This window comes from Narcine bancroftii, chromosome 5 (assembly GCF_036971445.1).
Source record: "Narcine bancroftii isolate sNarBan1 chromosome 5, sNarBan1.hap1, whole genome shotgun sequence".
Lineage (NCBI taxonomy): Eukaryota > Metazoa > Chordata > Chondrichthyes > Torpediniformes > Narcinidae > Narcine > Narcine bancroftii.
The window spans coordinates 27,359,563-27,386,021 of record NC_091473.1 but is presented as its reverse complement, the minus strand read 5'-3'; the positions used below and the strand labels follow the sequence as shown (position 1 = coordinate 27,386,021).

At 41.8% G+C, this 26,459-nt stretch overlaps 1 protein-coding gene across 36 annotated transcripts in view; it reads right to left on the bottom strand.

Annotated features, from left to right (window-relative positions):
- The window catches only part of LOC138763207 (contactin-4-like), a 2,221,540-nt gene that overhangs the window by 456,771 nt on the left and 1,738,310 nt on the right, over nucleotides 1-26,459 (bottom strand). For all 36 annotated transcript variants that reach the window (XR_011357395.1, XR_011357394.1, XR_011357396.1 and 33 more), the window contains 2 exons: nucleotides 10,013-10,149; nucleotides 9,372-9,501 (listed from right to left, as the gene is read on the bottom strand). Coding sequence is in view for 33 of the 36 variants with exons in the window: in XM_069936987.1 (XP_069793088.1) it covers nucleotides 9,372-9,501; nucleotides 10,013-10,149 (267 nt within the window). In the remaining 3 variants the exon portion in view is untranslated. The remainder of the gene's footprint in view (nucleotides 1-9,371; nucleotides 9,502-10,012; nucleotides 10,150-26,459) is intronic.

Here is a 26,459-nt window from a genome sequence, read left to right as displayed (position 1 = left end):
AACCACCAAATGGCCTCCTCCTTCTCAGGCAGTGGTTTTGCCCTGTACGATGCACCAGGAAGTCAATTGTGTCCCACCCGAACTCCTGCAGGTGGGTGAATAGTTGTCAGAGGTGGGTCGTGTGCTCTGAATGGTTTCAGCTGGAAATAAGGATATCATCCAAAGAGATGAATACGAATGGGAGGTCCCGGCTGTAACACGCGTCGATAGAACCAAAGGCTTGTTGATCCAAACCAAGGATTTTATTAACTAAAAGACTGGAGCATATCACAAGTAGGTCGACCAGTCCAGAATGACCTGGTCTGGCTAGGAGCAATCCTTTAAGACCTGCCAGTAGATGTGGCTACACTCTCAGCCAATCACAGTCATCCGACACAACCATCTGTACATATATACCTACACATATTGGTGATTGAATCTGTACTATCACATTCACCCCTTATTTGAGAACCGACCCCAGGGTGAATGGAGGTTAAGGGCTGGACCTGACCATCTGGTGTGACCGCCATGGCACCGGGATAGGGGCCGCTGGAGTCGTGTCGCTAGGTGCAACCACTGCTTTGCTCAATTCCCCAATGGCGTTTTCGACAGACTGGCCTGAGTTGGTGGGGTAGTGCTGGTCCATCTGTTCAAGCACATGACCTGGGGGAGAAGGAATAAGGGGAGGTTGAGTTAAAGGCACTGCTGCACCTGATCCTGCTTGGGCTAGGTCCCTTACCGAGATTATGTCCTCGTGTCCGTCCGGGTACTCAACGTAGGCATAATGTGAATTCGCATGGAGCAGAGTCACTCGGTCAACCAAGGGGTTGTTCTTAGAGTACCGGATGTGGCATCATAAAAGGACTGGACCGGGAACCGTGAGCCATGCTGGTATGGTCGTACCCGACTCAGATTTCCTCGGGAAAGATAACATCCTTTCATGGGGGGTGGCATTGGTCGTGGTGCATAGGAGGGAGTGGATGGAGTGTAGGCACTAGTGAGCACATCCTGCCAGCGAGAGGTGGGGAGACCTTTGGACCAGAGGGCAAATGTAACCGCTTTCCAGACGGTGGCATTCTCTCTTTCGACTTGCACATTACCACGTGGGTTATAGCTGGTGGTCATGCTTGAAACAATACCACGCTCCAGAAGGTACTGTCACTGCTCTGCGTTCATAAACGAGGACCCCCTGTCACTTTGGATGTAATTGAGGTACCCAAAGATGGTGAAGATGCTGTGCAGGGCCTCTATAACTGAGGAGGCAGTCATGTCCGAGCAGGGCACAGCAAACAGGAAGCAGGAGTACTCGTCGATGGCCATAAGGATGAAGGTGTTATGGTTGGTTGACGGTAGGGGCCCCTTGAAGTCTATGCTGAGACGCCCAAAGCGGCGGGTGGCTTTGATGACGTGAGTGTTCTCCGGATGGAAGAAGTGGGGCCTGCACTCAGCACACACTGGGCAGGCTCGGGTCATGGAGCGAATTTCCTCGACCGCGTAGGGCAGGTTGTGAGATTTGACAAAGTGCGCGAACCTTGTGACCCCAGGATGACAGAGCTCCTCGTGGAGTTTCTGCAGCCTATCCAGTTGCATGTTGGTGCAAGTACCCCTGGAGAGTGCATCTGGTGGGTCCTTGAGTTTACCTGGCTGATACATTATGTCATAATTAAAGGTGGCGAGCTCGATTCTCCACCTGGCAATTTTGTCATTCTTGATCTTACCTCGCTGGGTATTGCTAAATATGAAGGAGACCGCGCGTTGGTCAGTCAGCAGTGTAAAGTGCTTACCAGTGAGGTAGTGTCTCCAATGACATACTGCCTCGACTATGGCCTGGACCTCCTTCTCGACAGAGGAGTGTCGGCTCTCGGGACCCTGGAGGGTTCTGGAGAAGAAGGCTACCGGCCAGCCGGCCTGGTTCAAAGTGGGTGCCAGTGCAAAGTCAGACGCATCGCTTTCGACTTGAAATGGAATGGACTCATTGATGGCGGGCAGCGTTGCAGCAGCGATGTCCGATTTGATGTGGTTGAAGGCTGCTCTGTCTTCGGTTGACAGGGGCAAGGAGGTGGTCTTGATGAGTGGTCGTGCCTTGTCGTCATAGTGTGGAAACCATTGGGCATAGTAAGAGAAAAAGCCCAGGCAGCGTTTGAGTGCCTTCAGGGTGTGGGGGGGGGTGGGCAAGTCCATGAGGGGACGCATGCGATCAGGGTCTGGCATGACCACCCCGTTCTCCACCACACAACCCAGAATTGCGAGACGAGTGGTCTGGAAGACACACGTCAAAATTGTAGGTCAAGTGCAGCCGAGTTGCAGTCCGAAAAAATTTCTCAAGGATGGCATCATGATCCTGCATGTCATGGCCACAGGTGGTGACATTGTCCAGATATGGGAAAGTAGCAGTCAGCCCGTTCTGGTCCACCATCCAGTCCATTTCCCGTTGGAAGACCGCGACACCATTTGTGACCCCAAAGGGTACCCTTAGTAATTGATACAGCCGCCCATTCGCTTCGAAGGCCGTGAAAGGTGGGTCTTATCACCGGATCGGGAGCTGACGATAGGCCAAACGTAAGTCAATGGTGGAAAATACACGGTAGTGGGCGATCTGATTCACCACATCCGTGATCCATGGAAGGGGGTACGCATCCAGGAGCGTGAAGCGGTTGATAGTCTGGCTATAGTCAACAACCATCCGCGGCTTCTCCCCGTTTTTAACAACCCTACCTGGGCCCTCCATGGATTCGAGCTAGGTTCGATAATGCCCTCATCCAGCAGTCTGCGCACCTCGTTTGTGATAGATTTCCTGTGCTCATAACTATATTGCCGGCTTTTGGTGGCCATAGGCTTCCAGCCAGGGGTGAGGTTTGCGAAAAGTGCTGGCAGAGGGTGGAGAGAGTACAAGTGAGACTCCAGGGCATTGGGGTGGGTGGGTCGGGCTGCCACATTTTTGATCCTGTCCATAATCTTTCTCATCCATCCATCAGATCAACCATTCATCTGCTTTCAGACAGATTTGTTTGGCACTGTCTGAAGAAAGACGACACGCAAATGGTCAGATCTTGTGTAGCTTGTCAAGAAATCAAAATCCATCAGCATATGAAAGCCCCAATACAACCTTTCCCACCGCTTCGACCAATTCCAGTTTCATGAGGCTACTACTATCTCTTCATGGTGATTAATAGGTTTACGAGATGGCCTGAGGGAGTCCCCATAGCAGATGCTTCTATGAACTCTTATTTCAGCCTACTGTCACACATCATTTCTGACAGAGGACCTCAATTTACATCTTCATTATGGACAGCCTTATCTGGGCTGGTCAGCTCTAAGCTTCATCATACAAGCACCTATTACCCACAGGCCAACGGAAAAGTTGAATGATTCCATCATCACCTTAAATCAGCCTTAATAGCCCATTTGGATAGTCCCAACTGGGCAGATGAATTATCATGAGTGTTGCTCAGCATTAGGACAACTACAAAATAGGATCTTCACACTTAGTCTACAGATCCTTTGGTGGTCTCAGGGGAATTCATTCCACACAGATCCAGTAAAGATGAAGATCCCAAAGAACTCCTGAGCAGATTAAGGGATACTGTAGGCAAAATATCCCCTGTACCACCATCATCACTTGTAAACATGCTTCTTTTGTACCATACAAACTGAGGAACTGTGAATACATGTTCGTATGTAGAGGAGCACATGGACAGCCCTTGCAGATGCCATACAAGGGACCATACAGGGTGATAAGACAAAAGACATCAACCTGTATCTTGGGAATTGCCAGGCAGCCTCTATCATTCACAATAGATATGGTCAACCTGCCCATGTTGACAAAACTGCCCCTATTCAACAGCCAGCAGTCTAACACAGGGGTCGATCTCCCAAAAAACTACCAGGTGATGGTGACAGTTCCAGGGTGTGTGTGTGTGTGTGGGGGGGGGGGGGGTGCATGTAGCAGCACTATAGATAGACTAAAACTCCTGCAAGTCCAGCAAACTGGTACAAAATGTCATAACATCATGATATAATGCGCTTTGTTCAGTGTTTTAAAAGAATTTGAGTGTGACTCGATTAAAGGAGTTCTGATTTACCTGCAACTGTGTGATTTGTTATTTCACGTTCATCAGGTATCACTGTGTTTTCAATGGCTATAGCCCTTTGCTATATGCATATTTTTTTTTCAAACCAGATTACAAACTGCACATTTATATGCATGTGCACTCTGTACAATAATTTTTTACATGTTGATTAAAAAAGTGAATTGACCAGCCACTGGTTCTAAATTAAATTGCTTTTTAAGAGCTTTAATTTAAAATAACCATATAACAATTACGACATGGAAATAGGCCATCTCAGCCCTTCTAGTCTGCACCAAACCAAGTACTCTCCTCGAGTCCCACCTATCTGCACCTTGCCCATAACTGTCCATCCATATACCTATCCAATTTTTCCTTAAATGACAAAATGGACCCTGCCACCACTACTTCACCTGGAAGCTCATTCCATACAGCCACTTTTGCCCCTTAACTCTTAATTCATGACCTCTTGTTTCAATCTCTCCTATTCTCAATGGAAAAAGCCTATCCACTTCAACTCTATCTATCCCTCTCATAAATACCTCTATCAAATCCCCTCTCAACTTTCTATGCTCCAAAGAATAAAGACTTAATTGCTCAATCTTTCTTTGTAATCTAGATTCTGAAACCCAGGTATCATTTTGTAAATCTTCTCTGCACTCTCTCTACCTTGTCGATATACTTCTTATAATTCGGTGACCAGAACTGCATACAGCACTCTAAATTTGGTCTCACTAATGCCTTGAACAGTCTCAACATTACTTCCCAACTCCTGGATTCTATGCATTGATTTATAAAGGCCAGCATGCTAAAAGCATTCTTTACCACCCTAAGCACCTCACACTTCTCAGCATTAAACTCCATCTGGCATCTTTCGGCCTACTCTTCTAAGCAGTCCAAATCCCTCTGCAATCTTTGAAAACTTACTGCATTATCCACAATTCCACCTATTTTTGTATCATCTGCATATTTACTAATCCAGTTTACCACCCCATCATCCAGATCATTCATGAATATGACAAACAGCAAAGGACCCAACACAGATCCCTGAGGCACACCGCTTGTCAACGGCCTCCAGCATGACAAACAGTTATCCACTATGACTCTCTGGCATGTCCCTTCTAGCCACTGTTGAATAACTGAACCTTCCTAACTAACCTTCCATGCGGGACCTTATCAATGACCTTACTGAAGTCCATGCAGACAACATCCACTGCTCTACCCTCATCAACATTCCTTGTCACGTCATCAAAAAATTCAAAAAGATTGGTCACACATGACCTTCCATGCACAAATCCGAATTGAGTGTTCCTGATCAGACCCCCATCTCTTAAGATACTCATATATGCTATCTCCAAGAATGCTTTCCATTAATTTACCTACCACAGATATCAAACTTACAAGCCAATAATTGCTAGGCTTGCTCTTCAAACTCTTTTAAACAAAGGAACGACATGTGCAATATGCCAGTCCTCCAGCACTCTACCCATCTCTAATGACATATGAAATAAAATTCACTGTCAAAGCCGCTGCTATTTCTTGCTAACCTCTCTCCAGATCCTGGGGAATATCCTGTCAGGACCTGGAGACTTATCCACCTTAATATGATTCAAAAGCTCCAGTACTTCCTCTTTCTTAATTGCTATAGTTTCCATAATTACCCCCTTTGCTTCCTTTACCTTGCACAATTCAATATCCTTCTTCTTCATGAATACTGAAGAAAAGAGATTGTTCAAGATCTCCCCCATCTCTTTTGGCTACACACACAGTTGTCCATTCTGATTCTCTAAGGGACCAATTTTATCCCTCACTCACCTTTTGCTATGAAGATATTTGAAGAAATGTTTTGGATTTATTTTCACGTTGGTTGCTATAGCCACCTTGTACCTTCTTTTACTTTTTTCTAATTTCTTAAATAACAAGTAAAAAAGCTGGTCAACATGTTAAAATTAAAAAAAAAACACAACTAAAAATACACCAATTAACCTACAAACTGCTGTACAATCGTGGAGGTTGGAGGGAACCAAAGGACCTGGATGAAACCTACTTAGACACAGGGAGAATGTACAGACTCCTGACAGCAACAATTCCTGAACAGGCAGTAAAGGTTACCACACATCTGTCTCTGTTAGTCTTCTTCTTCATCATCATCCATAAGCCTTTCAAATACTTCATAGTCGGATTTTACACTCTCTTCATTAAAATACATGAGGTCAGCCTACAACTGCTCTTCTGTTACTGTAGTCGATACTGACACTGCTTTCATCATCAGTTGTGGAATCATCATGTACTATGCCAGTTTTTATTAATCCACTGCGTATAGTTTCTAGTTTAATCTTATCCAATACTCTGGGAATCCATTCACAAACTTCAGTACAGGTTGCTCTTTTCAACCACCCAGCTGGGGTGAATTAATGAGTGCCGTTCTGCATCCGTTCCTCCCATTTTGATTAATTGATCAACTTGAATGGATAATTAATGGAAATATCAAGTGGCTGCAGTTTACATGTCAACTCACCTGGAATTACTACAATGTAGGCGCCAACACAAATTTATAGTCCTTTGTGCTGAATGCACTTTGTGAGCTGCCATCGAATCAAAAATGAGGAATGATTTATTTGAAAAAAAAACTGCCTGGTCTTGGCTTGTAACACCTTTCCAACTACAGTTTCATAACATTGAGGTCCAGCCAGCCTTTCTTGTTACTGTGCACAATCACCGAATTGGGCATTTTTTTCGTGGCAATGTTGCTCTTTTAAATATGATAATTGCTTCAATTTAGCACCACTTACAGTGCAGCCAAGGACTACAGAAAAGCATGATATTTTTGCCTGGCTGTGGTTAAGGTGACAGTTTTTGTTCCAGAAGAAGCCACGGTTCTTTTGTTGGGGTTGTAAGGCCATTGGGACTTCACCCATATTAATGACATCCTCAAGTGTGATTTTAAGTTTGCATATTTCATTGGCATTGAAGTTACAAAAATCAATGATTTTTTACTCCCAATCATCTCAAGGTCATTGACCTACAATTGCTCTAGTTCTTACCGATATTCTGTTTCACTCTATAAACTTTGATATCCAGGGGAACCCCACCTTGAAATCCAGGATGCCAATGGCCTTACTTTCATCTGAATGTTGATCCAGATACAGCCTGACTTTGTTCTCTATGACTAAGAACCCACTTCTTCAAGTCAGACTCAAACTATGATCATTTAGTTTTTGGGCCATGGCATGAGTTTTTTTTGTGGATTCATCCTCTCAAGTGTATCTTTCTCTATCCTCCGTTCATGAATGAATGATTTGCAAATTTCAAATTCTCTTGTTGTCGCACTGTTGCCAGTTTCTTCTGCTCTGGTAACAACTTTTAGTTTGAAATTAGCAGTGTAAGATTTGTTTCATTCCTCGCATTGAGAAAATAACTGGCACTCCAGATCTCAAAGGTAACACTAAATGCAAGGACCATTAATACTGATTAAGCTTGATTGAATGCAGGTGATAGCTATGTAGGCTGATAATGTTATCTGCGCATGAATGAATACACACAATTTAAAGCTAGTATGGGAATGTGATATCAGCAATAAAGGAACACAGCCAATTTATAACAAGCATGGGAATGTAATAGTGGCAATAAACAAACATGCATAATTTAAAGCAAGTGTGGGATTTGGGTACATACAAAATGGCAAAATTCAAAATTTTTATCTTGAAATTATCTCTTTGGCCTGAGTACCATAGTATTCCGAGAAACAGGACATTCATTTTAAAGCACTACACTTATCAATGCTACTTGTCCAGACCCGTCCCCTGAGGGAGCAGATTAACAAATCAAGTGCCTCTGATCTGAGACAACATTAGGATGATTCTGCCCTATGGCATCAGTTCAATCATTCTCATTACATCAAATCAAACCATAAATTTCTCAATTGCACACTAATTTTAACAAGGTAAGTTTTATTAAAAAAAAGACTTTTTAAAACATGACAGATTTAAAATCCTGCTAAATTCGGAAGCCTGTCATCAATCTATTTAATTGATTCCTCACCAAAACTTGTTAATGTGCTGCATGAGGATATCATCGATATAATGGGCAATTGACACTTCTGAGGGAATTTGAATGGGTGTAAATAGAGGGAGATTAACTGTGGCAGATACTGGCTATGAAATGTGTTTGTCTCATATCAAAATTAAATGTAAATTGCTGTTGTCAGTCAGAATTTAGAATACTACACCCACGCGGAATATGCGTGTGCGCTATAGGAAAACATTTTAACACAATATTTGATTTTCTGCAGGATACATATGTGTGTGTGTGTATGCATTATATGAGAGAAAATATGGTAATTATGCATTTTTTTCATATTGTTTGTGTTCCTTTATACCTTTATCTAGCAAAAAAATACAGTTCTCAGATTCCAATCAAAATATTTGGCAGATCTACACTTCACTTTCAGCTGGGAAAGGCATTTCAAATAGAAAAAAAAACATTGGTATTAATTCTGCCGTGTCAGAAAATGTACTGAAATATTTATTTGCTTAAGTACCAATGCAGGATTACAGATTAGGTACGAAACATTCGAATAAGAACTATCAAAGAAACTGTTTCAAATTTGAGGATGAAGTTCCAGATCCCGACAGATGAAACCTTTGCATTTTAGAAGCCTTTAATCAAGTAACAGTAAAGGTTCAATTACATATATTTATTTAATTATTCGTGAGGAAAAGGACAGTGCCAGAGGACTGACAGATTGCTAACCTAACCCTCAAGTTTAATCAGCAAGATAGAAGGTGCCTATGGAATTATAGACCAGTCAGATTTAATTCCATTATACAAAAAAAAGTGCACCAATTAAAGTACAAAATATGGGTGTATCTAAAACTAAAAATATAATTGGATTTACAAGTAGAAAGTCCTATTTAACCAACCTCGTTATTTTGGAATGCATGAGAGTAGAAAAGAATAGTTTACTTGGATATACAAATGTAATTTACCTAGATTTGCAAATAACTTTTTCTATGAATAATGCCTTTAAATTTAGGACTAAGTTGAAGAATAGACAAAGTACTGGCTGGAAAACCTTCAACCATACTGTTGGTGTAAAAGATAATGAATGGCTACTTTGAGTGAAAAAATACCAACTGGTACCAGACAGGAATCTGTTCTTCAACAGAAGCAATGTGATATTTAGAATAGGGGATATTATTTTATTTTATGATAAGAACTTGGAGACATTGCACAACTTTCATGAGCCTTATAGTTAGCAATGACAAAAGTACACAAATAATTTGTAGCATCAGTGCATTGATTAGTGAATTGAATGATTCTTACCCATAATTCGAAGCTCAGCACTGAGATAAATTACTCCATGTTTGTTTTCAGCCACACATTGATACATGCCAGAATCTGACAAGTTTACAGCAGGGATAGTAAGGGCACCTTTTTCGAGCTGAATTCTTTCCTGTCATGAAATAACAAGCAAGTGCCTCATTTCAATGAATATCCACTTATAATTTTACTTAACATCCCATTGAAAACAAGTGACATGGAAACCATTTTAATTTTTTTTTTAACCACATTGTGTTTCCAAGTGTTTCCAGTCATTATAGCCAGATATTTCTATGTAGTTGCTTGGCTCTATCATGGAATATAATGATGACCTTTAGTAAATTCCACTGATTAAAAACTAGTAATACTTCATTCTGACATTTCAGTAATTGTATTGTTACATATGACGAGTTCTGCTTAATATCAGGAAAGAACACGAATGCCAGTAATGCTACTATTGTCTACTTCATTTCTTGCTGGAGTAGATGTAATTTAAGCACTGACATCTCATGCTCCAGGCTTGTACCCATCAGGAAATGTTACCAAATATCAGAAGAATAGATTAACATTTATCTGCTTCTGCATGTTCACTTCAAATTACTTTATGACAGTAATATAAAGACAATATATTAGCAATAACCTACCTCCATTATAAGTGGTTCACCATTCTTCAGCCATCTGTATGAAGGTTTGGGGTCTCCACTTGCCTTACAAACCCATTGAAGACTTTCTTCAATGGGTACGTAAGCATCTGTTATGTTCTGAATCCAGTAAGGTCGTGCTGTGCACAGAGAGGAGGAAAAATTCAACATGTGATGCAAACTTTGCAAAGAAATAAGCATAGCTTTTTAATTGAAAATCATCACAAATATATTCAATTCATTTTCATTTTTTTCCCTGTCTGAGAGAACATCCTGTTAGAATACCAACAGTGCATTAAGAAACAGCCTTCACAGTCATTTATTTTCAACATCGAACAGTCAATGCTTCAGTACATTTTGTGACGGGATGCTGAAAATTATGTAATTTAATTGAAAGGAAGATATGTTGCCTGCACAAATCTACTATAGATTGTTAATATTGATTTACACTGCACTATGAACTGAGAAAATCACTGTACTTCATTAAATTTCTCTGTTCGCAGTAAATTATTACTTTATTATCCAATGTATTGTCTAGGTCAAGCAAAGATATGCATATTATTTTCAAATACAGCATTATATGTAATATTAAAAGCTATATCTTATTATTGCAACTATTTTACTGATGTATACCATTGTTGAAATGATAATGAAGGTAATGCTTAAACAATTTGATTTATGTTTTGAAAATACAATTTGTATGAAAAATGCCTTTCATAACTTCAGGCCAACTCAAAGAAAAAAGTTGTTTCAAGCCATGTAAAATAATAATGTGTCAAATATGAAATGTAGATACTGTACAATGCAGAATCACCATCTCTCAGCTCCAGAGTTACACTGTTCTATCACGATCCCCTGGCTCCAAGCATATTGACATGGCTGGAAATGATGCAGGCGCTGCCTGTACTCAGGCCAAAAGTTGACTCGCTAAACTTACACAAAGGCTTTGGAAGATAGTAATCCACCTCTTTAAACCATTCCTTCACCATTCATCTAATTCATCACCATTACAGAATCACAAAAAAAAACACAGCAAAGCAGGCCCTTCTGCTCACCAACTCTACTAATTTACACGAACAAACATTAATCCACTTTTTTATGAAGTTCACGTGAATGAGGTCTATGCGCGGCACGTACTCCACTCACGCAGGCAGCGACTGTGGGAAACCTTCATCAGCTTTGTCAGGGCTCTGCAGTAGCTCACAAGGGACTGCAACTGCCAGGCTGTGAGTGCAGAACGGCCCACTCAGCTGATAATCAGAGACATCTGCGTAACAAGTATCTACTCTGACTATGTGAGGAAGAGGCTACACGAACAGAGACAACTGAGTCTACCTCAGTCCAGCAAACTGGCAAACACTCTGGAGGTAGCCATTCATAATGCCAAATCATTCTCCAACAAACATCCAGCTGCCTCGTGGGGAACATGGAGGATGCCATCTTGGGAGGTGGGATTGCAAACTCCCCCCTACCCTGCCGTTAGTGACCACCCGTCGAGATACTTCTGCAGGCAGGCTAAGCACCTGAGGAAACGCTGCCCTGCCAGGAACGCCGTCTGCTCCAACTGTGGGAAGAAAGGACACTGCGAAGGTCTGTAATTCAAAACTAATCCCGAGTTTAAGCAGCACCACATGTGACGGGGCAGCTATCTTCATTGCTGTCACTTCCTGAGACCTGGGATGGCTGCACACACACACCTTGGAGGCTGCCGTCCATGATGACATCATTTCTGCCTTCTTCCCTTTCTCTTTCAATGAACAATAATGGGGTCACATGCATGCCATGGGGGGCAGCCATCTCTGGCACCATCTTACCGGACTGCTGACAGCCAACAACTCCTCAGACGCATCAATAACTGTGGATCAGGACAGACCCCATCAACTCTCCAGGTCCACGAGGGACATTCAAATAAACAGACACCCCACTGCTTGGCTATTTGACAGTGGAAGCACTGAAAACTTAATTCACCCAGACGCTGAACAGCACTGTTCCCTTGGGGTGAAGCCCATGAGCCACAGAGTCTCCATGGCATCCAAATCCCACTAAGCAAAGATTAATGGCAGTTGCACAGTTACACTGACTGTCCAGGGCATGGTATATCATGACTTTACACTCCTTGTCCTGCCACAGCTCTGTACATCCATCCTACTGGGATGAGACTGCCAGTGTAACATGACGAGCATCACCATGGAGTGCAACGGGCCCCATCCTCCCCTCACTGTCTGCAATGAGCAGTTTTTAAGACCGCACACCCCCTCCCACCTCATGGCTAAGCATCAGCCCCAAACCCAATCACCGGGTCTGACAGGCAGTCTCTACATGCTCCAGAAAAACTCCTGCTCCTGTTCGCCAATCTCACCTCTGACTGTAAGCTTGTCTCCACTAAAGGTCAGTGATATAGTGCTGAGGACAGAGCATTTATTAAGTCATAAGTGAGATGCCTCCTTGATGAGGGAGTGATAGAACAGAGTACAACCCCCTGGAGAGCCCAGGTAGTGGTGGTGAAGTGTGGTGAGAAATACCAGATGGTCATTGATTAGGTTCATCCAGCTGGATGCATACTCCTGTCCTGCATAGCTGACATGGTGAACCAGATTGTACAATACAAGGTGTTCTTCACCATGGACCTTAAGTCTACATATCACCAGTTCCCTATTCGTCCTGAAGACCATCAGTATACCATCTTCGAGGTGGATTGCAGGCTTTACCATTTCCTGAGGGTCCCTTTTGGAGTCACGAATGGAGTCTCAGCCTTTCTGAGGGAAATGGATCAGATGATGGATGAACAAGGGGTGTGGGCCACTTTCCCATACCTTGACAATGTCACCATCTGCGGCCATGATCAGCAGGACCATGATAAGAAGCTTCAGAAATTCCTCCACTCCGCAAAACTCCTCAATTTGACGAATAACAAAGAGAAATGTGCCTTCAGCTAGTTATATTAGGCTGCGTCGTGGAGAATGGAGTCATCAGCTTGTCCCTGACCACATGCGCCCCTGTAAGAACTCCCACTTCCCCCACTGCTTCAAAGGCCTTGAAAAGGTGTCTGAGGTTTTTCTCTTATTACATTCAATAGGACTCCAGCTATGCAGAGAAGGCATGACCCCTCATTAGGGCCATCATTTTTCCTGTCGGCAGAAGCCCATGAAGCATTCGACCAGATCAAAGCTGACATTGGAAAGGCCGCGATGCAAGCAGTGGGCGAATCCATCCCATTCCAGGTGGAGAGAGATGTGTCAGACTTTGCCCTGACTGCCACACTTAACCAGGCGGGCAGGCCCGTAGGGTTTTTTTATGCACCCTCCAGGGCCCCAAGATCCGGCACTCCTCCATCTAGAAAGAGACCCAGACTATAATTGAAGCGGTTTGGCATTGGAGACATCATCTCGCCAGAAAGCATTTTACCCTGTTGACCGACAAATGGGCAGTCACATTATGATTAATAATCAACAGCAACATAAAAATCAAGAATTTCAAAATTCTGAGCTAGAGAATCGAACTCTCCACCTATAATTATGACATACTGTACCAGCCTGGAAAGCTCAACGAGCTTTCAGATGCCCTGCCTCGGGGGACTTGCGCCAGTGTACTGCATGATGACCTCTGCCACCCCGGGATCATACTTTTTTTCATTTCATCAAGGACTGTAACCTCCCCTACTCCATTGAGGACATCAGGATGCTGAGGAGAAATTGCTTCTACCAGCCCAATCGGTCACACGTGATCAAGACCACTCGCTTCTTTGACTGTCTAAAGCATGGACTTCAAAGGACTCCTACCTACATGATCCACAACGTGCACTTCATCAACATCATCGGAGAGTACTCATGGTTCCACTTTGCCATCCCCTGCCCGGACATGATTGCAGCGACCATCATGAAGGCTCTGAACAATCTGTTCACCATTTTCAGATACCCCTGCTACATCCACAGAGATAGGGGTTCACCCTTCATGAGTGATGAGATGCATCAATATTTGATGTCCACCAGCTATAACCGACAGTCGACACACACACCAGCTGGACCACCAGCTATAACCCAAAAGCAAACGGCCAGCTGGAGTGGGAGAATGGCACAGTCTGGAAGGCAGTCCTACTGGCCTTAATGTCCAAGGGTCTCCCTGTTCTCCACTGGCAAGAGGTTCTCCCAGAGGTCCTTCACGCTACCTGGTCCCTCCTGTGTACGGCCACCATCGAGACACCTCATGAAAGTCTGTTTACATTCCCCAGGAGATCGGCATCGGGAGCCACCTTATGTTTCACCAGACTAGTCCTACTTCACAAGACATGAGGACACATAAGAATGAGAAGGTCCAGCTGCTCCCCACACAAACCCACAGTATATCTCAGAGGCCTCCTCATCTCAGGTAACATCCATCCTCCTCTGCAGAGGGCCCCACTCCTCGCAGATCTGACCCACTCAACCACCCCACTGCGGACAAACATACAGATAGATACCGTTCTACCCACACTGACACCCACCAGAGTTATGCCGGACCCAGGCAACCACGCCCTTGCTGATCTTTGACCAGGAGCCAACCCTGCGACAGTCCCAGAGTCTCTGACAGCTGCTGGACTACCTGAATTTGTAAATACTACCCGGCACCGTCTTTACATATCTCCCCAGGACTTAATTTTAAGAAGGGGGTGAATGTGGAGATAGGACCATCAGCCTACTATAGGGGGAAATCTCTGTACCTGCAGGAAGACCACCTAAGGGGAGGATTCCACCTGGCCGGCTGTCAATCAGCCAACCTGAATATAAACCTGAGCCAGCCACTCCTGAGCCAGTCACATGGGGAGCCACCAAGGCTTGAACTGGTGTTCAGACTTTTACTGGAATAAAACCTGTTGTTCATTCTTTTGAGTTTTGTGCTTGCTTTCTGTTACCTCAGCATACCACAGTGGCATTTCCAGACCAGGCACATGTGGGAACATCTGGACCTCCCCCAAACTAGCTGACAGATATGCTTCCCTTGCTCTCCAGGGCCCAACTTCCCAACCCTCACCACCCCTGCCAACCTGACAGTTAACAAACACACCCCCACTTCCAGCCAATTACCACCCCAGGCCCAGCAAAGTACCCCTGCCAGGCCAACCGGGACGGATCAGCTGAAACCGACAGAGACCACGAAGGACTTCCGGATGGGCACTTGCTGGTCACAACACCAAAGAAGATTGTCAGACAGACAGAAATTATGAGGGGTGGCTAACCACACCACACACCCCAAGACTTTCTTTTAAAAGAGGGGGGTAAATATGGTGAAACCACTATTGAACATATTTTTCATATGTAAATGTCATGACCTTTCCTGGTTGACTCTGCTCTCACTGCCCGGCTCGTGACTCCTCCCCTTTCTTCCCCATAAAGGCTGTCATGCTACAAGCCGGCCCCCAGTTCGAGTCCAGGTCAGTGTGAGCAACCAACACAGGGATGCTTTCCATCTGTTGGAAATAAAAGCCTTCAGTTTCAACAACTTCAGTCTTTGTGTGATTGATCGTACATCAATAACATTGGAAATAGCTTAAATAAACGTTCCTTTCTCACTGCAGCTGAGTTCACCCACTCATTGAAAAGCCATGTGTTGGGCTTAAACTGGCATGGGGTCTTTGGGCAATTTTATACTTGAGATGTAAACAAGAGATCACACTGCTCTTGCAGTTCTGCACCGAGGCAGCGGAAGCGCAAGCAGATGCTGCTGCCACTAGCATGCCTATATGAGTGCTGCAAACCAGACGATCAAGGGCTTTGAAAATTATATCTAGAAATCTGAAATAAAATAAATTGCTGAAAATACTCAACAGGTCCGCCAGTGTCTGCAGAAAGAGAACCAGTTAAAGTTTCAGGTCGAAGACACTCATTCAAAACTGGTAAATTAAGAAAACAGCTAAAGATGCAGCAAGAGAACTGTGGAGCACCTGATAGGACAAAGAAAATAGCTCTGATCAGTCAAGGTCATGGTTACCATGGTGATATACAGTTTATAGAGCTATGGGATTGTCAGAGAGAAGAGTGAGGGATATAAAAATCTGCAAAGTATCCTTGTTGCTTTTAATAAACGTAAAAAGGCTAGGAATTTTTAAAATCCTGTCACCAGAAGTAACTTCTTTTTGAGTATTGTTCTCTGCCATACCCACAGAATTTTCATGAACAGTGACTATGATAAGAGAAGAAAAAATTTATATTTGAGATGGATGACCTTGCAGCAGAACTGGCCAGTTCCAGCACAAACAGAGAAAATGCAGTCATTGAAGACGATGAATTTGATTTTGTCCTGAAATTAATATCCCAGATAGAAGTTGAGCTGTTTCATCTGAAGCAAATCGCAGGCCTTGCTGGAATAATGCTGGATGCTATAGACATGTAGCTCAGAGTGTGAGTAGGTTGGAGAAATGAGATTTAACTGCAACTTTGATGTTGGCCTGAGGGAGTGAACGTAGATATTGAACTTAGCATTCTTCCAATTTGAATCGGATTTCACTTTGTAGACGACAGGACATTGTGAATTCTGAATGCAATATGCAAGACTGGAAGAAGACCAAGTGAATCACTGAATCACTTGAGAAGACGACTTCAGTTCCGAGATGGGATGTGATGAAATAAAAGATGAGTTATTGCACCCCAAGATCTTGCTTGAGAAGGTTGTATGAGAAGGGGAGTTTCTGGTGTTACGAGCCCAAAGGGCCCCAACACCCAGCAGCAATAAATATTCACCATGACAAATGGTTACTTAAACAAAAGTTGTTTTTAATTATCTTTAAACATGAAAACAGAATCAAACATCAACTTATCTATATTAACTTAACTAACCCAACTTAACCGCCTTCTAATTCTAAGTGCAAGTGTATGGAATGTGTGTGTAAATTTAAGAAAATTCTTTGGTTCACAGTTCAATCTCACTTCTCATTCTTCCAAGTTCTCTGGTTGCAGGCAATTCTTATGCTGTGCACAGAATTTAACATGTATAAAGTTCACCAGGCTTTGGTGCATGAAAGGTAAATGTTTACCGCTCAAGAATGTTCTTTGTAGGTTTGCATTGAGAGATTTGTTGTTCCAGAATTTCCATAACTGAGATTACACTATTAGTCACCTCAATGTCTTGCTGATGAAACTTGCCCCATCAGGGTTCTCCAGATGATGACCTTTTTTTTCTTTCAGGCTCCCAGAGAGTTCCTTTCTGTTCTTCTTATGCCAAGAGTAACATCAGACAGATGGCACTTCCAGCCATCTGCCGCTCTGGAGTTTGTTACAGTTCCGACCAGCTTCTCCTGCTTGTTTCATCTGTAACTTTCTCTCTCCATCTGAGATTTCAAACTGCCAGCCACATGTCCTTCTTTCTCTCATTTGCAAAAAAAAGCCTCACTTAGCACATACTTGTGAAATGTGTATAGCATTCTCCATAGTTTCTGTAAAGTCACTGAATATGAATTCTTCAGTATTTCAATTAAGATCTGTTTTAAAGTGTGTGTCTGAATGTAACCTACTCTAATTTTACCAATTTATCTCCCAAATATATTTCCAAATATTCTATCACAGTGATGATAATGGAAGGGTGGATTAAGAAGACACAAAGTCATTGATCACTTCAGAATATTGAAAAGTGTTATGTATTCCAAATTTAGAAACACACTACACATGGAGATGTGGTGCTTTATTCATTGTTTAATAATAATCTAACGTGTTTCATCGCAACACACAGTATATATGAGTGTCGACGTCATCACACTGGGCGTGATGACATTATGTGCACACAGGTGTATATACATAACACTATTCCCGCCACAAAATAAAATGCTTTGTTAAAATAAAATGGGCGACACTTATACTGAACTACGATAACTACGTGGTGCACCTGCACTAATGGTGAGGATTACAATTACATTATGATGTAAGTATGAAATGATAAACCACCAAGTCATTGTACATTTTTTCCCTTTTTGATCATCTCAGAGAGGTAGAATCCACCAGGACACTTTGTGATTTCTCTGGAGTCTTTGCATTTTGGGGTAGCACCTCAGTTGGAGGTAAGGATTGTGAACTTTATCTTTGGGAAACTCGATTCAGACAATGCATAGTACTGTGTAGTTGAACAGGACATAGTGTAAGACTGCTCTGTTGAACTATAGGACTGTTTGGTTGAGGACTGCTCAGTTGAGGACTGCTTGGTTGGGAAGGGGCCTCATTTCTTGAAGATATTTCTGGATTGACAACAGTGGAATGAGCCCAGGGAATCTCATTGGGATCATGAGCAGTGGGGTTGACCATAGGATCATCTACCACTTTCAAGTGGTCAATGTGCCATATCAATATTTTGGTTTTCACCAGTACAGAATAAGAATAAGAATAACCGGTCTCACTCATGGCTCCCTATTGCTCAAGTAGCCCCGTACCAGTACTTGGTCTCCCTCTTCTTGAGATCAGGTAGATTTACTTGGATACATGGATAGTTCTATTCTAAGGTCAATGTTCAGGTGTACTATGGAAAGCTTATTCTCAGGTAATATCCAAACATCAATTCAGCTGGGTGTTCATTTTGTTGGCATATCCTAATAGGAAATCTCCAATTTTGTGACTCCATTATATGTTTAGGAGTTTCTTAGTTTTCATGGCTTTTTTGAAAGTTTATGCAAAATATTCTGCTTCCCCATTAGTGCTTGTGTGGTAGGGAGCTGAGAAGATGAGTCATATATTGTTATTGCATAGGAATACCTTAAAAGCCATATGAACTGTGGATCATTATCAGAAACCAGTTCAATAGGCAATGCATATAATGCAAATATACCTAGAAGTCTTTCAGTTGTCTGGTCTGTTGTTGCTTTTCTCATGTGTGATACCACTGACCATTTAGAGTGTGCATCGATCACAATGAGGAAGCTTTTTCCCCATAAAAAGACCAGCAATATCAATGTGAATCCTGTGCTATGGTCGTGATGGCCATTTTCATTGTTTAACTTCAGCTTGAGGAGTTTAGGGCTGCTTATCTTGACCAATGCCACATCTTCATACCATCTGTTCAATATTAATGTCTATTGAGGGCCACCATATATGCATATGTGCCAATGCCTTCAGCTAAACCATTCCAGGGTGGTTGTGGAGCTCTGACAGCATGGCCGTCTCCCATTTCGTAGGAATGATTCTCCTGGTTGCCGACAATAAACAACCTTCTTCAATTACTATCTCATAGTGTCGTGTAAAATAAGGTTTTAGTTCTTCAGAGATTGCTTTGGCCTCAGGACACCTATGTAGTGGAAATATAGGACTTTTGATTGTGTTGATTCTTTCCTCACTTCTTTGCTGATCATCTTTGCCATAATGGGTAAGTGGTGAAGTTGTTCTTGATTAATAGCTGTAGCCTCCGCCATCCATTTGAAGATCCGGTGAACGTAAGTGAGATAGAGCAGCAACATGGTTGTTTTGTGTTGCTGGTTTATGTTGCACATCATTATCATATGCGGTGAGCAACATGGCCCACCTTTGAAACCTTGTTGCAGCTAACACTGGTATCCCTTTTCAAGTGGCGAGAATCAAACTCAATAGTTTGTTGTCTGTTCCTAAGGTAAACTTTCTACCATATAGGTATTGGTGGAATCGTTTGACACCAAATATTATTGCAAACCCTTCTTTTTTCAGTTGTATGTAATTACATTCAAAAGTCATTAAAGCCACTGGTTGTTCCCCTTTTTCCGTCACACTGCTCCTAATCCTACGGGTGAAGCATGACCCACAAAAGACACTTCATTTTCTTGGTAATAATGGACGAGAACATTGTTGCTTGATGTTAGTAGTTCTGTCAAGTGATCCACCATGTTACTAGTTTCTTCATTCCAGCACCATTTTCTTAACAATTGGTTTAGCAGGCTGCACAGCATTAATATATATGAAATGTCCTTCCAATAATGGTTAAAAAAAACCCAGGAACAACTGCAATTTTGCTTAGTTTGTTGGGTAGGGTGTACATGCAGTCTCCTTTACTGTTAAATGTAAAGATTAAATACATTATGGAAGGTACCATAAATACACATTTGTCCTAAGCTAGAAGCTAGGAGCTAGGAGGGGTTGTGTGCACAGAAGAGGGGCTCAGGAAGCACCAGTGTGATTTGGATAAATTGAGGGACTGGGCAGATACATGGCAAATGCACTACAATGTGGATAAATGTGAGGTTATCCACTTTGGTAATACAAACCGGAGGGCAGATTACTATTTGAATGGCAATAGATTAAGAGATGGAGAAGTGCAGAGAGACCTAGGGGTACTTGTACATCAGTCTCTGAAGGCGAGCATGCAGGTACAGCAGGCGGTTAAAAAGGCAAATGGTATGTTGGCCTTCATATCAAGAGGGTTTGAGTATAGGAACAAGGATACCTTACTGCAGTTGTACAGGGCCTTGGTGAGACCACACCTGGAGTATTGTGTGCAGTTTTGGTCACCTTATCTAAGGAAGGATGTTCTTGCAATGGAGGGAGTGCAGAGGCGATTCACCAGGCTGATACCTGGAATGGCAGGAATGACTTATGAGGAAAGATTGCGCAAATTGGGATTGTACTCCCTGGAGTTTAGAAGATTGAGAAGGTATCTCATAGAGACATATAAAATTCTGGCAGGACTGGACAGAGTGGATGCAGATGGGATGTTTCCAATGATGGGAAAATCCAGAACCCGGGGCCATGGTTTGAGGATAATAGGCAAACCATTTAGGACCGAGATGAGGAGGAATTTCTATATCCAGAGGCTTGTGATAAATTTAGCTTCAAGAATTTATTTACACATTCTGAGCCTGGAATAATTCCTCCATTTTGGACATAGGGTGTTCTGGTATCTGCAAAGCCTGGTTAATAGTGACTTTGTAATTACCAAAAATTTGGATTTCTCCATTGGTTTTTTGCACTGGCACAATGGGAACTGCCCAATCACCATATTGTATTTTTACAGTATTCCCTTCTTTTCCAATCTGTGAAATTCCAATTCAATGTTTCCTTTTATTGCAAATGAACAGAATAGTACCAACACCTGATTTCAAGTGTAATTTCACCAAGACGGCTTGAATTTTTCCAGACCTTTTTCAAAAACCGTCTAGTCCTTCTTGAGAACTGGCTCCAGGTTTAACTTGGCCTTGACTTCCAGGCATAAGTTCATTACGGATCCAATTTAATTGAATGTATGATAGCCAGTTTCTTCCAAACAACAATGGCCTCTTGGAGTCAATGATGTAGAGAGGTAAACTTTTCAATGTTTGTTCTTTATATTTCATGTGTAGATTGCATTTTTCAAACACCTTGGCTTTCTCCCCTGTGACTGTTTCTAACACCATGTCAGACTCTTTAATGGTGAGGTGGATTAGCAGTTGATTTTTTTTAAATTAAATTAGTGGCATTAATAAAACTGCTGTCCCTGTGTCCAACTCCATTTGCAGAGGTTTGTTTTTGATGTTCAACTTGACATAGAATTCTGATTTGTTATCCTTTAATCCGTGAACATGCATGGCTTCCACTACCTTGTCTCCTTTCGAGTTGTTTATTTCTTTCCTGGGGTTTTCATCCTTTTCCACCATTCTTACTCTGATGGGATGCTTTTCATATTTTGGTCTTTTCTTTTTATCTGTTTTACTTTGTTTCTCAGACACTTAGCTCTGATGTGCCCCACTTTATAACACAGATGACATCTAGATCTTCTGAAATAATAATTATCAGGACTGTGGTTGCTTTTTCTGCAGTAAAAACATTCTTGTCGGGAAAATTTGCCCATCACTAGTAGTTTGCCTTGACTGATGTCCAATTTCTTATCAGCCATCATGAAACCAAGGCTGTATCATAAACTGAATTAAGCGTTACTTCTTTTTTACTTGACAATCACTGTCTGGTCTGGTAAACCCATAACAAACCAGCCTCTTAATGCTTTGTTTAAGAATTCATCAAACTCGCAGTGTCGTGACAGTTTACGTAATTCAGCCAAATATTTGCTTATCGATTTGCCCGTTCTGTGTTCTGTATTAAAATCTTTGTCTTAGGTGTACCCCTATTATATCACACAACTCTGCATAAGTTTTTGTCTCTGGACTTTCAGGTGCTATCAGGGATTTTATCAGTTGAAATGTCTTACTTCCCATTTGGCTTAGAAACAGCATCTGTTTTTGGTCAAAAGGCACAGTTTCAGTAATATTATGGGCAAGATAGTGATGATCAAATCTTTCTACATAGTCATATCAGTTTTATTCTGAGTCCACCCCATTTTGAGTACTTTGTTCTCTGTGACTGAGCTTGTGGGAACCACTGTGGGGATAATCTTGTGTTTCCTCCTTAAATCTTCATTCCAATGTTTGGAGCATAGAGGAGGTTAGTTTCAATCCTTGTCGCCAATCTGTTATGCATTCTACATTCAGAATGACCTGGTCTGGCGAGGAGCAATCCTTTAAGACCTGCCAGTAGGTGTGGCTACACTCTTAGCCAATCACATTCATCCTACACTACAATCTGTACATATACACATTGGTGATAGAATCTGTACAATCACACTGCAGACTTCCATATTTAACTTAAATTTAGCTTCAAGAAGCTAAGTTGGTGTCTGATCTCCAACTCATGAGTCTTCTTTGTGATGGAGGGAGTGAAGAAAATGTGGCTGGGTTTAGAATGAGGCCTTGAACATGCTGGCTCCTTTTTCAAGGTGGGGTTGATGGAGGGGAAGGGATGGGGGAGGGATGTCTACAAGTAATAACTTAAACTGTACTCTCATCCTCTGCAGTTTTTGCAGTCTTGATCAGAACAGTTCCTCTATCACATAGCAATGTACCCTGATAGGATCCTCTCAGTGGTACACCTGCAGAAGTCAAGGGATGCTGGCAACATGCCAAATTTCCTCAGGCTTCTGAGGAAGTTGAGATATTGATGTGTTTTCTTGGCCTTAGTATAGATGTGAGTAGATCTGGACAGGTCACTGGAGATGTTTAAAGCTTATAACTTGTCATGATGGCTACAAAGCAATACAGGCCAGAAGAGCAAACAGTGCATCCTTCCCAGATGAGCTCAGTGCATTAGATGCTCACCAAGGGCAACATAGAAATTCACTGGTTCATACTGTGGAACTACAAACCAACTTTAATTTGGAGCCTGATGGGCATGTTTTCCCTTAGGGGCAGGCAGTATCTAAGACAAAATTCCAGAGGAAGCAAGAGAAATGGGTACAATTTTAATGGATGAAAGACATTTGGACAGAGAAGAGGACAGGAAAAGTGAAGAAGAACATAAGCCAAATGCAGGTAAATGGGGCTTGCTCAGAATGCCAGACTGCATGAATTTGGCCAAGGGCCTGTTGTATGCACATGGGTCCATAATGCTCTGATTCTAATTATCATGAACGAGCGTAAACAGATAACTTTTATCAAAAGGTAAATACATAAGAAGTGATACATTTTTGCTGAAATAAAATAAAATTTCTTGTACTGAGGGAGTCAATACAACAAGCTAAACAGACTATATCCATTTTTTGGGGGATGAGTGATGGAATGTTATCAAGATTTGGAAGCTGTGGGTAGAATTATAGAAAATAGCATCACATGAATATGATTGAAACCTTGGATGAAAAAATTATGATTATTTAATTTATCCATGCCTCTCATGATTTAATAAATCTCTATAAGACTCCACATCCTCAGTCTCCTATCTGACCTCTTCCAGTAATTCAAATCCATCAGTCTCAGTAACATTCTCATGAATCTTTCTCGGCACCCTTTCCAGCATAAAGATACAGTTCCTTCTGACCAATTTTGTACAATACCCTGAGTGTGGTCTCACTAACATATTCTACAGTTGTGACATGACAACCATATTCACTGCCCTATCGACCTGTGTTGCCACTTTAATCCACAATGTCCAAAGTATCTGTTTTACAATTCTCTCTGATGCTTAACCTTTCACTGTGCAAGTCTTGCCCTCATCTACCAAAGTACAACCCCTCATATTTGTCAGAGTTAAATTCCTTCTGTTGTTTTTTCACCAACTTTCCCATTTCAAGATCCTGTAACAATCTCAAATAATATTATTTGCTATCTATAAAGACACAATTTTTGGCACAAACGTACTGTCAGTATCATCAAAATCACTAATATAAATGATAAGCAACACTAGACTCAACACCAAACCCTACCCCACCTCACTGGTCACAGGTCTCCAAACTGAATACCACCAAGTCAACGTTGTATCCAATTGGCCAGCTCACCTCATCACCCATATGATCTGACATTCCATATGAGCCTATCATGGATGCATGTAGGGCAAGTTCTTTGCACATGAGTAGTAGATGCTTGAAATGGGCCACCGCGGGTAATGTTGGAAGCATACACAGTTGTAGCATTTCAAAAGTTTCAAGACAGCTCAGTAAAGTGTTGGAAATGTAGAGATATAAATTATGTGCAGGTTAAAGAGATTTAGTTTAATAGGTTAATCTGGCATGAATGTTCACACCAGACATCATGAACTCGAGGGCATTTCCTGTGCTATATGTTCCATGTTCCCTTTGCCTTCATATCCTCATCGTGCTCATTAATCAAAATCATATTTTTAAACTATACAATAGCAAGTTGAAGTGACGTTTAAAATGGTTACAAGTGTAACTAGATGTATGAATGCCAAGTTAAAAAAAAACAAAATGCAAAATACAATCCTATTATTTGATCTATTGCTGCCTTGACAACAGCCCCTTCACTTTTTGTTTTGGTTACGACATCAACGAAACGACTTGGATGAATTGGAGATTATTTCAAAAATTAGTATTAAATTAGTGACCCATGAATGGAGGTTAATGCTATTCCCAGTGAAAACAAACAATTATAGAGTTGAGAACTTGATCACGGTGATGAAAAACGATGAATAAAACAGAAGTGGAGCACCAGCTCTGTGCTGAATCAGAAGATGACAGCTTATGGAATGTGCTAAAGACACGATCAATTAAATTAAACATCCATCATCATGAAACAGTTCATTTTGCATGACAGAAAAGGGTGACGTATTATTATGAAATTGAATCAAAATGAAAAAAGGTATTGATAAAAATAGTTGTTTGGCACTGGTTAAATATGGGAAATATTTTAAGTGCTGCTCATGAGACGTTAATCTCAATTAACTTTTTCCAACAATTTGAATGAAAGCACATCTAAAAAATAATTCATTTCAAATCCTCATCAAATCTTGCACGGCCAATGGTAGGGCATTGAGGAGTGCACTATAACAGAGGAATTGAGAAATATAGATACAGAATTTCTTGAAAGTGGTGTCACAGGTAGATAGGGTTGTTAAGAGGCCTTTTTGTACATTCCCTTTCATGAATTAAAGTTACTGAGTGCGGGAGTTGATTGTTTTGTTGAAATTGTACAAAACATTGGAGAGACAAAATTTGGAGTATTGCTTGCAGTTTTGGTCACCTACCTACAGGAAATATATCAATAAGATTGCAAGAATGCAGAGAAAATTTGGAAGGATGTGGCCGGGACTTCAGAACCTGAGTTGTAGGAAAAGGTTGGGTAAGTTAGGAGTTTAATTCTTGGAGCATCGAAGAATGAGAGAAGATTTCATAAAAGTACATGAGGGGTATGGATAGAATAAATGGAAGCAGGCTTGTTTCACAGAGGTTGGGAGTTACAAGAACAAGAGGTCATGGGTTAAGGATGAAAGGTGAAATGTTTAAGGGGAACATCTTCACTCAGAGGATGGTATGAGCTGCCTGTGGAGGTAGTGTATGTGGATTCTATTTCAACATTTAAGATAAATTTGGATGGAAGATGGAGGACTATTGTCCGGGCGCAGATTGATGGGACAAGGCGTAAAAATAGTTAGGTGCAGACTAGATGGACCAAAGGGCCTGCTACTGTTCTGAAGTGTTCTGTGGTTTTATGACCTCTAAGGGATGATCTGAAGCAGGAGTTAATTGATGTGCACAATAGGAATCCTGAAAGAGAAACATCAACAAGTTTAGAATTAAGCTGCCAAGAAAGTATTAACTTGCTCATTCTCAGCTCATCATTGCATTTTGCAGTTAATTTTGGTCATCCCATTGCATGGCAGTTATGTAAAAGGTATAGAAGAAATTGGCTAGATTAGAAGGTATGTGCTATCAGAAGATTTTGCTTCAGCAGCTGTTCTATGAGATGGTGAATGCCTGTATCTGTAGAAATCTCATCCAATTGAACAGTTTAGTGAAATATTTTTTTCATAGGGTAGTTGCATCTGGAACATTGCCATAAATGCTGTACAGCCAAGTCTGGGGATATGATATTTGCTTGAAAAAGTGGATTTATGTGGGTAGAGCTATCACAGTTCTTACGAGGCTAGTTCATTCCCGACTAGTGCATCAATGTTATTACAGTGCCAGAGATCCCATTTTTAATCCAGTACTGTCTGTAAGCAGTTTGTATGTTCTTCCCAGGACCTGAGTATATTTTCGCTGGGTGTTCCAATTTCCT